This window comes from Zootoca vivipara, chromosome 1 (assembly GCF_965207765.1).
Source record: "Zootoca vivipara chromosome 1, rZooViv2.hap1.1, whole genome shotgun sequence".
NCBI lineage: Eukaryota > Metazoa > Chordata > Lepidosauria > Squamata > Lacertidae > Zootoca > Zootoca vivipara.
This window is the reverse complement of record NC_142582.1, coordinates 83,888,420-83,904,863: the sequence shown is the minus strand read 5'-3', so window position 1 is coordinate 83,904,863 and position 16,444 is coordinate 83,888,420. Positions and strand designations below refer to the sequence as shown.

At 45.2% G+C, this 16,444-nt stretch overlaps 1 protein-coding gene across 6 annotated transcripts in view; it reads right to left on the bottom strand.

Moving 5' to 3' along the window:
* Window positions 1-2,546: 2,546 nt before the first annotated feature.
* The window catches only part of TSPAN18 (tetraspanin 18), a 163,674-nt gene continuing 149,776 nt past the window's right edge, over window positions 2,547-16,444 (bottom strand). For all 6 annotated transcript variants that reach the window (XM_035115886.3, XM_035115880.3, XM_035115894.3 and 3 more), the window contains 4 exons: window positions 11,272-11,370; window positions 9,650-9,829; window positions 7,715-7,798; window positions 2,547-6,561 (listed from right to left, as the gene is read on the bottom strand). In XM_035115886.3, coding sequence (XP_034971777.1) covers window positions 6,514-6,561; window positions 7,715-7,798; window positions 9,650-9,829; window positions 11,272-11,370 — 411 coding nt within the window. In that variant the 3' untranslated portion in view covers window positions 2,547-6,513. The remainder of the gene's footprint in view (window positions 6,562-7,714; window positions 7,799-9,649; window positions 9,830-11,271; window positions 11,371-16,444) is intronic.

The window sequence follows — 16,444 nt, the reverse complement described above, 5'->3', positions numbered from 1 at the left end:
TCTACTGTATTTCAAAGAAAAGCAGCCAAAGCAATCCCAGACGTGTTAAAAGACTTTGCATACAAGGAAGGTAGCTACTTTGAATCCACTGTGACTCAGGCACGGGATGCAAGGAGCTCCCTTAATGTGCTCTATCTCCCTTGAATGGTAGCAGCTCTCTCAATCTGGGATCTCCTATAAACTCCCTTTTATTAACTTTTGTATAGCTTCGCCCTGTGAGGATTAATTTGCTGCTACTAAAGTGGGTTTTTTGTGGGGGTTTTTTTTGGTGGGGGGGACTTTTAATCGTTTGCAGAAATGTGGTTTCACTTGCATGGTTTCCACATCTGTTCCCTGCTATTGTTCCTCTGATCGGTTGTAGCTTTAGTGCTTTTTTAAAGCTTGAAAGGACTTCTTCCCTACATGATCTCAGCCATGTGGGAATCATGTAGTGCCATGTCCCCAACCAACAAAAGCAGGGTGGGGACATTTCCCCAGACCAGTGGTCACTGCTTTGCCCAGTACTGGGGGGGGCACTATTTCACAGCATGTCTAGCTGGTATTCCATACTGAATGATGACTATCTACAGCAACAAACCCCTCCCCAATCCCCATGCTAATGCCATTAATGAACAGGGCATTTCTTTGTCCATTCAGCTGCATATCTAGTTTATTTCATTCTACCTCAGTGGGTGCCTCAGTTGAAGTATTCTCCCACCTGCTTCAGCAAGAGGGGTGTGTTCCTCTTTCCCAACCCACACCTCAACAGCTGACCCCGTTAAAAAATTTCTGCACTCTTTTGCAAACAAGAGTGAGAACAAAAAAGACGTTATATGGGATTGTGGGACTCGCTCTAGTAATGTGGCTTTTAACCTCTGCTGCCATGCAGCATTTGAGGTGGATGCCAGTTGCATCAAACCTATGTTGATAGCTAGTCTTACATTAGCAACAACAGCCTACCACTGCTAAGACTGGATGCTCAAGACAGAGACCAAAAGCAGCTGCAGCCACATACTGCTTGCATGTCACAAGTCTCATTTCACCAGTTATCCTATACATAAAATGCACATGGTTAGTGTTCATGCTACCTTTCTCAAAATCAATCATGACTTTCTAACACTGCGCACAATTTTTTTGAGGCATAGGTCCAAATTTACAAATGGCTTATCACAGAGCCTTTGTTATGAATCCTGTACCTGGAAACGCTTGCATCCAGGTATATATATCTGTGGGAGGGAGGGGGATTCCCAACCAAATATTATTCATAATTCACCTTGTACCTGTTAAAACTCCCTGCATTCTGAATGTCTTCTACATAGTTACTTACAGTGCAATCCTGCGACGTATCTCAGAAATAAGCCTGATGAAGTTCAACAGGACTGATGACCAGGAGCAGGTAAATAAGGAATGGCGACAGTAGCCCAGCTGCATTCCTATTACAATAGGAACAGATTAGCAAAGCAGTGCTTGCAAAGTAACAGAAGTACCTAAACTATTTCCAAAGCTAATGAAGCTTTTGAGGTGATCTGTTTGGTGAATGTACACATCTTCCCCATTGGTCGGTCAGTCAGTCATCCCACCCTTTCCAAGGCATTACCATGCCACTTGCCAAACAACAAAAAGTGGGGTGGTTTTTTTTTTTTTTTTTAAAAAGAGGGGTGGATTCACTAGGGCAACAGAATTCTTTAATCCACTAATTGTGCAGCCCTAAAGTTAAGGTTACCAGACATCCCCGTTTCCCGGGGATGGTCCCCGGATTTACAAATCAGTCCCTTGACAAAATCCACCTATTTAGTAGGAAGTTGAAAAGTGTCCCCGGATTCATTGAAAAAAAAAGGTTCCATTGTGGACTTTATTAGTTTAGTTCATTAGCTATTAAATTTGGATACTGCCCTTCAGCTGAAGATCACTGGGTGGTTTACATTAAAACTACAGAGAGAAAAGAGAAAATACATAATAAAAGGAAAAACAAGCCAAATAAAGTTAATCAGCCTTAAGGGTTGGTTGAAGACAAATATTTTCACCTGCTGCCTAAAGATACATAATGAAGGTGCCAAGCAAGCATCCTTGGGGTGAGTATTCCACTGACAGGAAGCCCCCCCCCCCGAAAAGGCCAATTGCTGTGGTGCCACCCTCCAGACCTCTCATGGGGGAGGTACATCTGGACCATGAAGTCCAGATTGGTATATCTGGGGAGAAGCGGTTCTTGAGGTATTGCGGTCCTGAGACATTTAAGGCTTTATAGGTCAAAACCAATTAGGCCCGGAAACTAACCAACAGCCAGTACAGTCAGGCCAGGCTCAGTGTAATATGCTCAAAGCATCTTACCCAGTGAGCAACCTGACTTTAATGCCTCCTGGAACATACTGCATCTAGACGTCACCCCTGAAAATCAAAAAGGCTTCTTGAAAGTCAGCAGAGGTTTGGAAAATACCTGCATTTTTCATGATTGATATAGATCCTCCTAGCTAGAACTAGTGTTCGCTGTTTGGGCTTTAGGAAGGCTTTATCACTCCTGTGAGAAAGAGATAGCAGGTGTGTTTTTTAAAATGTAAAAAGTGAAGCCATTTTTGGTATCATAGTGTCTTTATTTTTGTCTTTTTATTTTTATTTTCCTAAAGAAATGCACATCGAAACTGCAGAATTGCTTCAGCGTAGTGTTCTGTTTTATGTTACAAAAACCCTTTCAATATAAAAAAGCATTACAATAGGGAATACAAGTTAAATTAGTTCTAGGTTTCTAATAAAAGGAACATTTAAAATAGATTTCAACATTTACTTCAAGTGGCCCATTTCCCAGGCACTTGCAACAGTGACAACAGATGGGGGGGACGGGACCGAGTGGATCTAGGTTCACAAAATCAGATTACAGACATAAACTTGAGGGTGAAGCTCTCTCTCTTTGCAAGTTCCATTTCAAAGCTTAGGAGTTGTGCAAGACCTCAACTGCTCACAGTCACTTCGGCCCTCCATATGTTTTGGACTACAATTCCCATCATCCCTGACCACTGGCCCTCTTAGCTAGGGATCATGGGAGTTGTAGGCCAAAACATCTGGAGAGCCGCAGTTTGGGGATGCCTGAGCTAGATGGACCCAGTCAGTGCTGGTCTCTGCTTGAACAGCACTGAGAATCCAGTGTTAGGCTTTCAATTTCTTGGAAGTTCATGTTTCAAATGGGAAGTTAATTAACATCCAAGTATTCAGCAGTTGTGTGGACTAGGGTGACTGGGTTAGTCCCCTAAATGTTTCCCTGGTAGCATTCTTCCTGAAGCCCAGGGAGCTTCTGCGCAGCTTAGGGAGGACGGTGTGATGCTCACAGTGACATCAGGACATCGGTCCCTCCAATTGCCCTTGCAAGCTGGTGCTTCTGGCCCTAAACATTCCCCCGCGAAAATGTTTTACTGCACGCCACTGGTATTCAGGCTTGCAGCCTAACTAACCCCGCAATGCTAAAATGAGGAAGTCAGTTGCAATGGAGTCAACAGAGCTTCCTCCAAGTGTGTTTAGAGATTTGGCTAATAGAGTTCTTTTCCATAACACAGCCCAGATAACAAGTAAATAACCTGCAGGAGGGGGCTATGGCTGGGTTCCCCAAGAGCCGCAAAATCAAACAGATAAAGGATTGTTCCTTTTACACCATGAAAGTGCAAATATTTTTTATTTGAAGTCTTGTGTTCAAGAAAATGAACACAACACTCTCCTTACTCCCTCAAATGGTTCCTTCCCAGTGTTGGGGCTCATTCACACTGACCTTTTGCCCTGTGCTTTGTAGGCACAAATCCATACTTTCAAGCTTTTTTTTCTTTGACCTGGTTTCCCCACTCTTTCTTCTGCTTCAGAACAAATGGCAATTCAGGTTTTTAGCAGATTGCTGTTTGCTCTGTTTCAGCTGTAAAGAGCAGGTTTTCACAGGGAAAGCACTAGAGAAAAATAATAATAATAAAGTGTTCTGACACAGAGCTTTAAAGTGCAGAGCTATGCCTAGAAAAGCAGCACAAAAGGAAGTCTGGGTGAGCCCTTAGTGGTGATCTGCAGTTGCCACAGATACTACTGAAGTACTAGCTAGGCAGGGACCATCTCAGCAACAGTTTCCACAATGCTCTGAAGCTGTTCGTGCTATCTTTACCAAAAATGACGGCTGTGCAGATGACTGCTTTAAAGAAACAGGGAAGATGAAGAAAGCAGGCAAGAGAAAACCAATTGCTAGCAAGAGATAGAAAATGTCTCCGTAAGGGAGAACACAGGCCACAGCAATGGAATTTTTAAAAGAGGACAGTGATGTCTGGAAACTAGACTCAAGTTGCCATAAGCTCTCTGCAGGTGTCCTTAAGCTCAATGACAGAGAGGGTGTGGGGTTGTGCACGTTGCTTCATCCCGAACTTCTTTCCACAGTGAGAAAATAACTCTGGAGCAGGGATTGTAAGCATGCTCAGTTGAACATTCAGCCCTCTTGGTGATTAGAAATGTTGAAAACACACCGTTCCAGAGGGTAGGGAGGACTGCAAAAAGTGTTCAGCGAAAAATGCTCACAATCTCCTCTTCAGACCCAAGTGAGAGGTCGGGAGCAGTGGTCTCGCCCACTTGGCACTGCACCCTCTTCCTGGGTATAGCTTAAGAAGTTTTTGCCTTGTCTGCCATGATTGCCATGCTGACCATGCTCACTTTAAACGTCAGAGGAGACAAATCCTTAAAGGGTTTCTGGGTAGCTGGTGCCAGCTGGAGCAAACAACACTGTTACGTCCATTTGTTTTCAGTTGTGCTGCGCATTTTCCTCACTCTACAACTTGCAGAATTTAACTAAATTCAAATGAAAACCATACCTTTTATGGGAGAGATTGTCAAGGATCACACGAAGATTCAAGTCAGCATTTGAAGTCATTTGTTAGGCAGAGATTCATTATATATATTTTTAAAGCATTTTCTCATTGCTTGCCTCAAGTGGGGCAAGCTCCACTGTTTCTGAGATAAATGCTCATCGATGTGCTTCCCAGTATACCTCACTAGTTGCCTTTCTCAAACTCTCACGCTATGTGGTATCACCATATCCCAGTCCTTTTGCCAGTTGCCTACTGCTGCTTCTGGGTGCCGCATATATTCCTTTGCCAGTTGGTGTCTCCATAAGCCACTTGTTCAGCATATTACTTTCATTATGGTCTTAACAACTCACCTGCATCTCTGGCAGCAAAGATGGGAGAGATTCAGGTCAGAGCATATACCATTCCATTTAGGTTTTTGGATTTGATATCCCACTTTATCACTACCCGAAGGAGTCTCAAAGTGGCTAACATTCTCCTTTCCCTTCCTCTCCCACAACAAACACTTTGTGAGGTAAGTGAGGCTGAGAGACTTCAGAGAAGTGTGACTAGCCCAAGGTCACCCAGCAGCTGCATGTGGAGGAGCGGGGACAAGAACCCAGTTCACCAGATTACAAGTCTACCGCTCTTAACAACTACACCACACTTTTCTTAACTCATGGGAAGTACTGAGTGAGAATTGCTCAGAACATAAGCAATGTAAAAGAGTCACAAATGAAACTGTGCAAAGGACAACTGCTTCCATTGCCGTTTGGGAGATATTTTTTTTCCACACAGCTGAAAGGCACACACTGAAACATGAAGACAAGAAGCTAATCATTTGCTACAAAAGGCCAAACTAGGCAACATAATTTGCACGCAACATGGTGGTGACAAAACATTCAGAAGCTTTAAAAACAAAACAAATAATTATTTCTCCTTAAGGGAGACAGCACCAACAATTACAGATGAGAACACTTTTTTTTAATTAAAAAACGGTGAGGGAGTCTGCTGTAGAACTGCCTTAGTCTCTCTCCCCCCCCCCCCCACAGAATACTGAACGGAAAATCCATTAGGACAAAGAAAAGGTATGCATTAAACTTCTGATTTCATTCCATCCTCCGCCTGGACTTGAAAAGGATGCCTCTTCTGCTATTGTCCAACACATCAGGCTCAGCTCCTCCTGTATGTTTCCAGGTGAAGGAACTTATCAATTCCTTGCGACACAAGAAAGCTTGAAGCATCTTGATATTTCAGGTGATAGTTTTCTGCCCATCTTGACTGAGGACTGTTGTTTAAAACTGGCCTGACCTGTGTACGTCACAATGCTTTGGCTGAGCAGTTCCCTTTGGATGCTGAATCCAGATCCTACTTATATTTTGGGGGGGTGGGGTGGATCCTTCACTTTCTCACCAATTGATGTAGCACAATCATGTTAAAGATGTGAGTCCCACGCGGCATCCTGCTTCATGGAGACCACCAGAACTCACTCCCTTCCTGTCTTGTAGGCCCCTAGTGCAACCCAGAGTGTGTGGCTTCTGATGAATGACGGTCCTGGGAAACGACAACATAGTGCACAGCACCTCAAAGTTCCAGCCCCTGAAGTACAATCCTTTTGGTCATTCATATATTACAGTCCTTCCCCCCCCACTTTGTTAGCGAAAAACAAAAGTTCATCTTCTCTCTTTCCTTTCTTCAAAGCGTGTAGTCGGAATATGCTCAGCTGGTCATGGAAAGCTTTCTACTGGATCCCCCGGAAGAGGCACATGGCAAAGATCATGGCAAACAGCTGAGAAGAAGTTAGAAATGAGACAAAACAGCCAGTTAAAATAGAAAGCCTTGACCAGTCTCAGCTGTGGTCCAGCGCTCAAAGCAAGCACAGCACAAAATAAGCTTGAAGGGCACAAAGTCAAATATGCTTTGGGCCCCCAAAAGAGCCCCCTAACTGGGGAATTCTGAACACAACACAGATGTGTAGACATGTAACATTAAGCCAAGCTGTAGGGTTTGTTTGAACTAATGTGCACTTGCAGTTTAAGTGCACCTGCTCAGCTCCCCTAGCTGGAAAAAGGGACAAACTATGGAACAGTTGGCTTAGTTTTGCATCTAAAGCTGTCCATGTGATTTCTCTGCCTCCAAACCAACCATAAACAAACTTGGTTTGCTCTTGACTTCCCAATCATGGTTGGTTTGGGAGAAACAAACCATGGAACATTAGCATGGTTGCAATGTTAATTCAGCCCGTCTGTGGTTTATTTCCCAATCAGAGCTAATGGAGGGATGAAGTGAGATTATTCAAGTTGTAAGCTGCCCAGAGTGGCTGCGGAAACCCAGGCAGATGGGTGGGGTATAATAATAATAATAATAATGTTGTGTGTGTCAGCACATTACTTAGCATATGGAATTTAAAGCAAGCCACAGAGCTTGGCTTTAGCATTATATACAAGCAGTCAATATCCTTTTATTGTTCTGTTGAACTGTACAGCATTGGCCAATATCACTGGCTTATTAAAAAAATACATTTAAAAGTCCTCTTTGCTGGCATACTATCAAACATATGAATAACTTTCAAAATTAATAAGTAAATATATTTATTTTGATTTTACAATTTTGGGTAAATAAAACCCCTTGAATTCATTTTTGATGCAAATTCAGAATGAGCAAGTTCGTCATGTCTGATGCATCTATTGTTTACACTATGCCCAACAGCAGAGGGCAGTGTCTGATTATATTTTCTCCCTTCAAATAAATTCTTCCACTTTTAAACTACTACAGATAATATACAACTAAATTAGACAGGAAGATGTGGTGGGAAGCCTACAAAAATGAAACCACATGATTTATGGTGTTTAGCGTACCAACTCAAACTGCTTTCAGGTTTAATTTACAATTAAAAGGAATGCAAATTCTTTTAAAAAGTAATAATGAAACCTCCACTATACCTCGATGGCTAATACGCCGATGGCAAGAGCTCCTGCAAGGTACACGTACGTTTCAAAAGAGTTAAGTATCACAGTGTAGCAGCCCTAGGAAGGAAGAAACTGCCATGAACTCATAGTCAAAGTGTTTCAGGGGTCATTTTTGATGACCTAGTAAGACATAAAATGACAGGTCCCTATTTAGGCATCCCTGGAGAAAGGAGCGTCCATTAAAAGTTCATTTTGACAGCATAGCCCATAGGGACACAAAAGCTGATCAGCTAAGCATAATCCAGGAGTTACAGCAAGGCTGACAGAAATAGAACTACAGAGACCCCATTTGTTCTACAGGATGCATAGATATGTAAACAGATGAACAAACACATTGCATTGCAAAGGAAAAGAGTTCAACAAGCGGACTTGAATTTCCTTTTTCAACCCAGCTCTGGAAATGCAAGTTCTTGAATTCCAGACACAGTCATTAATTAGTTTTACAATATTGAATGAGTCTAGACCAACTAGTATGTGTTTTCTGAGGTGCTCCCATCCTGACTTTTACCATCCTGAAGGCAGCCCTGTTTAGGGACGTTTTTAATGTTGGATGTTTTATTGTGGTTTTTAATATTCCGTCTGGGAGCTGCCCAGAGTGGCTGGGGAAACCCATCCAGATGGGTGGGGTGTAAATAAATCATGATGTTGATGGTGATGAAGCGGAACTGCAACATCTCCATTCTATGGCAATGAAAATCACAAAACTTGCCACCTTTAGAAGAAGTTCACGTCGTCCCTCTGGCTTGGCAAGATCTCAAGTTTTCAAACATTTTGCACAATCTATTCCTTTTAAGGGTGCACCACCAGGGCTCTGCAGAGGTTGGGCCACCCCTGTATCCACAGCCTCAGCAACAACAGCAAAACATAGGCAGGGTGGCAGGGCCTGATCCCTTTGCCAGCTCTGGGGTGGTGCATCTCTTAGGTTCAGGCCAGGCCCAATGCGTGGCAGCTGTAAGACCACATCTTAAGGTCCAACTCAGCACCACCCTCTCCCTGCCCTCAGAACATGTAGGGACTTACCGCTGGCCACCATTGGTGGGGGAAATGTTAGTGGGCATCCTGCCCACCCAGCATGTTTGGCAGCAGGCTGGTTTAGTCACCAGAGTTGAGAGGAGGGACATCTCTATTCCATCCACACACCTGCCCCACTAGACTGTGTTTGGATTGCTCTGCCTGCATCTACTCCAGCTTGCCTTGGATATAGTTTACAATATCAAATCAGGGTAGGTAACTTAACAAAATTACATGCCGATAATGCTGACTCCTCAAGCCAATGGCATCACTCTTGGTTCTGCAAGTTGCCAAGCTGTATCAACCATTCTGGGTCCCTCCATTTCCTGCCCATGTTTCCTCATGTTTTGGCACTTTACTCCAAAATAATCTCTTGCTCACCACACACACCACACCTGCCCACAGGACTACTCACTCTCCCCTTGTACATTATTACATGGATCACTTAGCCTCTGTGCTTCTGCTGAACTTGAACAGCAGAGATTTTGCCTAGATGGCACTAGAAAGAAGAGGATATTCCTTGCAACTATTGGAACAAATAAGCTGCCCAAAAGAGCTGAGCAGGGACTGCCTTCACTACTTCTGCCATCTCTCAATCTCAGTTCCTCATCTGAAAAATGTGGGCAACAGTAAATCACACTGAAGGACTGTGGAAAGTATCACGAAAGATCATTGAACACTTTTGTTCCAGAGTGAAAAAGAAAAGGGCAAAGTCTACACCAGGCATCCCCAAACTTTGGCCCTCCAGATGTTTTGGACTACATTTCCCATCATCCCTGACCACTGGTCCTGTTAGCTAGGGATCATAGGAGTTGTAGGCCAAAACATCTGGAGGGCCGCACACACCATACGTTTTGCCCCCAAGAGTTTAAAATCCCATTTCTGGGTTGCCCTTACCTGTTGGTTTTGATACATATCATTACCCCTGAGACACTCTTCTTTGTTGATGAATGCTCCATTACGAGATTGGAGCTCCCGTCGGCAACAAGCTTCAGGAATTGCATCGTGTGAATACAGGGGACGAAGATGAGGTCCCGTTTCAAAATCTTCTGGACCATTGACACCACAGCAGCCAAACTAGCAGAGAGGAAAGGTGATTAAATAGTTGATACTGTCTCTCTGCAGCATAGGAGGCATCACAGAGCCCTTGAAAATAATATGAAACTTGAATGACAGAAGATGCATAGGAACCATCCCTATTCAAATGGATTCAGTATGGCATGCTGTGTGGCTTCTGCGGACATACAAACAACACACAATTCTAGATTCTCTCAAAGCTTTCCATGCTTCATCCCCCCCCCTCCTTTCCTCTCCACCCACCCTTTTCAAAAACGCTTGTGACTAGCCATTAGGATTGCGAAGGCAAGCTTGAAACTGTGGGTGTAACATATGGCGCAATCTTCAAAGATCAAAGTTGGCTCAGGGGAGTTTCCAGTGCTCAGTCTTTAGTGCCCTGGATAGTTATTTGCTCTTTCTCATAATTAAGCAAGAAAAAGTCATTCTGCAAAATGAGCAAACGTGGATGTAAAATCCACATGGCTTCTACTGCATAATTCAGCCTCTCTTGGTGCAGAATGTAGGTTGCCTTGACACAGAATATACACACATCTCAATATTGCTTTTAAAACAGTGGAACAGCTTCCCTGGGAGTTTAAGACAGATAGAAAGGAAAACTACAACCCTTGCCTTAACACAGAATGAAAATGTTTCTCGTTGTTGTAATTAGTTTTATGGATAGTGGTCAATGTGATTTATCCAGTAGAATAAAACATCCTCTCCTGCCTGCCTATCTGCCCAAATCTTCCTGTAGCCGATGCTCCTTTGGCACAGCCAAATGTAATGTACAGAAGGACCCTCGGTTTATTTTTATTTTAAGTAATTAAATACTGTTGGTGCCTGACTGATGGGAGGATGAGATTAATATTTGACGATCTTCAGAACTAATGGACAAGCATTATGGTTAGTCTCCCTGTCTTCTTAATAATATAATGCTAAAATGAAAGCCATCACAACCTATTGTCACATCAGTTGCAGAGGACTATTAGAAAAGCATTTCAAATTCACCAGGATCCAGGAAGAGCAGGGGTGGGCCACCTGTTGCCCTCCAGGTGTTGCTGGACTACAATTCCCATAATCCCTGGCCATTAGCCATGCTGGCTGGGTCTTATGGGAGTTGAAGCCCAATGGTGTCTCAAGAGCCACATTCCTTACCCCTGAGATAGGGCATGGAATCAGGCTTGATTGCAGACAATCCACTAGGCTGATGCAGCTGCACACGTGTAAAAGAAACCAGAAATACCAACCAGCTGTTTGTGAAGAAATTGGGAGTGGCATTTTGTCTGCCATCCGTTTTCTCCCCAACAAATGGATGGGAGTCATTACATTTTACGTCTTGGCCATTGTATTACATACCATACATATCTGTCTAGGCTTTGTAAGGCTACTTAAAGGTGACTAGTGATAATTCATTAGGGCTCAGGGTCCATCTGCAGTGATGCACTAGGCAAGCTACTACTCACTGTGATCATGACCGAGTTCCAGGTGGAAGAGAAGACGTCGGAGTCATTGTTGCCTTGATAGTGCTTCTTCAGTTCCTTTGTAAAAAACTCTCTGGTCAACTGCAACATATAGAATGAAGCAAAACGAGAAATGATTCATGCCTGTTATTCAAAGTGCAGAAATATAGTGGCTAGCAGTGCTTAGATGCTGCCAATGCTCTGAGCACATCATAGATTAACCTTACAAGGTCGTCTTAATTTTTGTGACTGAGATGGGGTGCTAATTCCACATGGGTCTCGGATAGAATCATAGAGTTGGAAGAGACCACAAGGGCCATCCAGTCCAACCCCCTGCCAAGCAAGAAACACCATCAAAGCATTCCTGACAGATGGCTGTCAAGTCTCCGCTTAAAGACCTCCAAAGAAGGAGACTCCACCACACTCCTTGGCAGCAAATTCCACTGTCGAACAGCTCTTACTGTTCTTCCTAATGTTTAGGTGGAATCTTCTTTCTTGTAGCTTGAATCCATTAGTCCGTGTCCGCTTCTCTGGAGCAGCAGAAAACAGCCTTTCACCCTCTTCTATATGACATCCTTTTATATACAGTATTTGAACATGGCTATCATATCACCCCTTGACCTTCTCTTCTCCAGGCTAAACATAGCCAGCACAAGAGATGCTTGCTAATAAATTGATAGGTGATCTATATCCTTTATTCTGAGCTGGGATAGAAAACGCCATGGCATGAGGGGGCTTTGTATTCCCTTGAAGTTTACTCACTCCTCCCACCTAATAATTTGAGAGAAAAGACTTCAGTTCAGTGGTGGAGCTTATGCTCTGCATGCAAAGATCCCAGGTAATGTTGGGAAACCCTGGAGAAATACTGTACTTTTTTCATGCACTCCCATCTCTTCCTCCAAAGCCAAGAGGGAGATGTCTGTCAAGTTTCGTTTCAGTTTAAAGTAATCTCAGCTTTGGTGTCGCATTTGAACCAGAAGGCCTGGTCAAAACTGTAAATGAACTTTAAAAGTACATCTGAACTAGACAGAAGCATTCCTTCCAGCCACTCAGGAGGAGGAGAGAAAAGGGGCAAGGGTGTGAACTCTATGCTTAGCTCAGGCTTGCCGAGCCTCATTCATGTAGTGCTACACCATGGTTTAGCTCTGTGTGTGAACAACCCCAGTGTTGTCTCATTCCACTGCTTCTCCAGTTTTACAGTCAGTAATTATACTTTAACACTGTAATAATAATAATAATAATAATAATAATAATAATAATAATAATAATAATAATTTATTATTTATACCCCGCCCATCTGGCCGGGTTCCCCCAGCCACTCTGGGCGGCTTCCAAAAAAACAGAAATTCTAAAATACAGAAATCCATCAAACATTAAAAGCTTCCCTAAACAGGGCTGCCTTGAGATGCCTTCTAAAGGTCTGGTAATTGTTCTCTTTGACCTCTAGTGGGAGGGCATTCCACAGGGTGGGTGCCACTACCGAGAAGGCCCTCTGCCTGGTTCCCTGTAACTTGGCTTCTCGTAATGAGGGAACCGCCAGAAGGCCCTCGGAGCTGGACCTCAGTGTCCGGGCAGAATGATGGGGGTGGAGACGCTCCTTCAGGTATACCGGACCGAGGCCGTTTAGGGCTTTAAAGGTCAACACCAACACTTTGAATTGTGCTCGGAAACGTACTGGGAGCCAATGTAGGTCTTTTAGGACCGGTGTTATGTGATCTCGGCGGCCGCTCCCAGTCACCAGTCTAGCTGCCGCATTCTGGATTAGTTGTAGTTTCCGGGTCACCTTCAAAGGTAGCCCCACGTAGATCGCATTGCAGTAGTCCAAGCGAGAGATAACTAGAGCATGCACCACTCTGGAGAGACAGTCAGTGGGCAGGTAGGGACTCAGCCTGCGTACCAGATGGAGCTGATAAACAGCTGCCCTGGACACGGAGTTGACCTGTGCCTCCATGGACAGCTGTGAGTCTAAAATGACTCCCAGGCTGCGCACCTGGTCTTTCAGGGGCACAGTTACCCCATTCAGGACCAGGGAGTCCTCCACACCCGCCCGCCTCCTGTCCCCCACAAACAGTACTTCTGTCTTGTCAGGATTCAATCTCAGTCTGTTAGCCGCCATCCATCCTCCAACCGCCTCCAAGCACTCACACAGGACCTTCACCGCCTTCACTGGTTCTGATTTAAAAGAGAGGTAGAGCTGGGTATCATCAGCATACTGATGGACACCCAGCCCAAACCCCCTGATGATCTCTCCCAGCGGCTGCATATAGATGTTAAAAAGCATGGGGGAGAGGACAGAACCCTGAGGCACCCCACAAGTGAGAGCCCAGGGGTCTGAACACTCATCCCCCACCACCACTTTCTGAACACGGCCCAGGAGGAAGGAGCGGAACCACTGCATGACAGTGCCCCCAGCTCCCAAGCCCTCTAGACGGTCCAGAAGGATGTTATGGTCGATGGTGTCAAAAGCCGCTGAGAGATCCAGCAGAACAAGGAAACAGCTCTTACCTTTGTCCCTAGCCCGCCGGAGATCATCAACCAGTGCGACCAAGGCAGTTTCAGTCCCATGATGAGGCCTGAATCCTGACTGGAAGGGATCCAAATGGTCCGCTTCTTCCAGGCGTGCCTGGAGTTGTTCCGCAACCACTCGCTCAATCACCTTGCCCAAGAATGGAAGATTTGAGACTGGGCGATAGTTGGCCATATTGACCGGCTCTAAAGATGGTTTTTTAAGAAGCGGTTTAATAACCGCCTCTTTCAGCGGGTCTGGGAAGGCTCCCTCATGGAGAGAAGCATTTACCAACCCGCGAAGCCCATCGCCCAGCCCTTCCTGGCTAGCTTTTATAAGCCAGGATGGGCAAGGATCAAGGAGACAGGTGGTTGGTTTCATTCGTCTAAGCAGCCTGTCCACATCCTCGGAGGTAACAGATTGAAATTGATCCCACAAAACTTGACTAGACAGGACTCTAGCACTCCCCCGCCCCGGCCCTGCTCCCACGGTGGAGTCTACCTCTTCCCGAATCTGAGCGACTTTATCTGCAAAAAACTTTGCAAAATCATTGCAGGAGATCATGTGGCCCGTACTGGGCCCGGATGGAGCAGGTGGTTCCGCTAAATTGCGAACCACCTGGAAGAGTCTCCTGCTGCTGTTTTCTGCAGATGCGATGGAGACGGTGAAGAAGGTCCTCTTTGCCATCGCCATTGCCACTTGGTAGGCTCGAAGTTGAGCTCTAGCCCGTGTCCGGTCTGATTCAAAATGAGTTTTCCGCCACCGGCGCTCTAGCCGTCTCAACGACTGTTTCATTGCCCTCAGCGCCGGGGAAAACCACGGGGCTGTCCGGGCTCCATGCAATCTGAGAGGGCGCTTCGGAGCCAGACAGTCAATAGCGCTGGTTAATTCCGCATTCCAGCGGGCCACCAGGGAATCAGCTGAAAGGCCATCGACATGGGATAAAACATCCCCTACCACTCTTTGGAAGCCAATTGGATCCATTAAGTAGCGGGGGCGGACCATCCGAATCGGTCCCACCTCCCTGCAGAGGGGAAGGGTTGCGGAGAAGTCCAGTTGCACCAGAAAGTGATCTGACCATGGCACTTCTTTTGTTTCGCTTTTACTTAATGTCAGATCACCAACATCCATAGAGGTAAACACCAAGTCCAAGGCATGTCCGCGGCTATGAGTTGGGCCAGACTTATTCAGGGACAGCCCCATGGTGGCCATGCTTTCCACGAAGTCCCGAGCGGCTCCTTGTAAGGTCGTGTCGGCATGGATGTTAAAATCCCCTAAGACAACCAAGCTAGGTGTCTCCAGGAGCACATCCGACACGACCTGAAGCAGCTCGGGCAGGGAATCCTTGGTGCAGCGGGGAGGTCGGTACACCAAAAGGAATCCTGTACTGCCTCTATTGCCCAACTTCCAGAACATGCACTCAGAGAACTGGGTCTTCCCAATAGGACGCCTGGTGCAAACTAATGACTTCCTAAAAATCACTGCAACCCCCTCTCCCCGCCCAGATGGCCTGGGTTGCTGTGCATAAGAGAAACCTGGTGGGCAAGCAGCGCCAAGAACGGGCCCATCGGCTTCCTCCAACCAGGTCTCTGTCACACATGCCAGGTCAAATCCTCCATCCACAATCAGGTCGTGAATGGCGGTGGTCTTATTCATCATCGACCTGGCATTGCACAGCAGCACCTTCAGGTCATGTGGGTATCCCTTGCCTATTCCAATATCCGTCCGGTCAGGACCAGACCTGGAGGCAGGGATAGTCCTCAGACAACGAATAAGTCTGCCTCCTCGGTAATGACATGGTCTGGTCTTAGCGTAACTCCTCCTCCTACCCGTGACCACTGAGATCGGTTGTTCCAGTGCACCCCCCCTGTGGAATCTGCCCCAGCCATTTTGCTTGCTGCGACCCCCTCCCGGGCAGCCCTGACCCCTCCCCTTAAAAACAAAATAAAACCTCTGTAAAAAACAGCAAAGAACTCAACAAAAGAAGAACACAAAAAAGACAACAATAAAACCAAAAACAATAAAAATTACAAATACACTAAAATTTAACAGATTCCCACACCCAACTAAAAATCCCTCCCACCTACCACCCCAAACACAATAAAACAATAAAACCAAAAACAATAAAAATTACAAATACACTAAAATTTAACAGATTCCCACACCCAACTAAAAATCCCTCCCACCTACCACCCCAAAGAAGATAAAAACATAAAAAATTCTTTAAAAAGCATTTTAAAAAGAACTCTGTACATGTTCAATGCTCATAACCGTTTGTTAATTGCATCTTCAACTGTCATGGTGAATGACAACTGCAAAAACCCCCCCAAAAAAACAGAAAATTGAATACCAGTTCAGGCCACTTCCCTCCTATAAAGGCTGGGAATACACTGAGAAGAATCTCAATTGAAATGATGGCAATTTGCTGAAAGCTGCTTGAACATAAGAGTACCCTCCGTGGTCACTGCTAGAACCATCTTTCTAGATCCCTCTTAGCGCTCATTCACAGATCCGTTTGTCCTGTACAAGCAAGGACCCAATGGGTTTTCGGCTTGTCTTGTGGCTTCTAGGCACGGGTCCAAGCATTATTGCCTTAGTCCTGCCACTTTCCCATGGCAAACTCAGTCTTTGGTGCTAAATCGGAACCAAGGGCAATCTGCAGAAAACTTG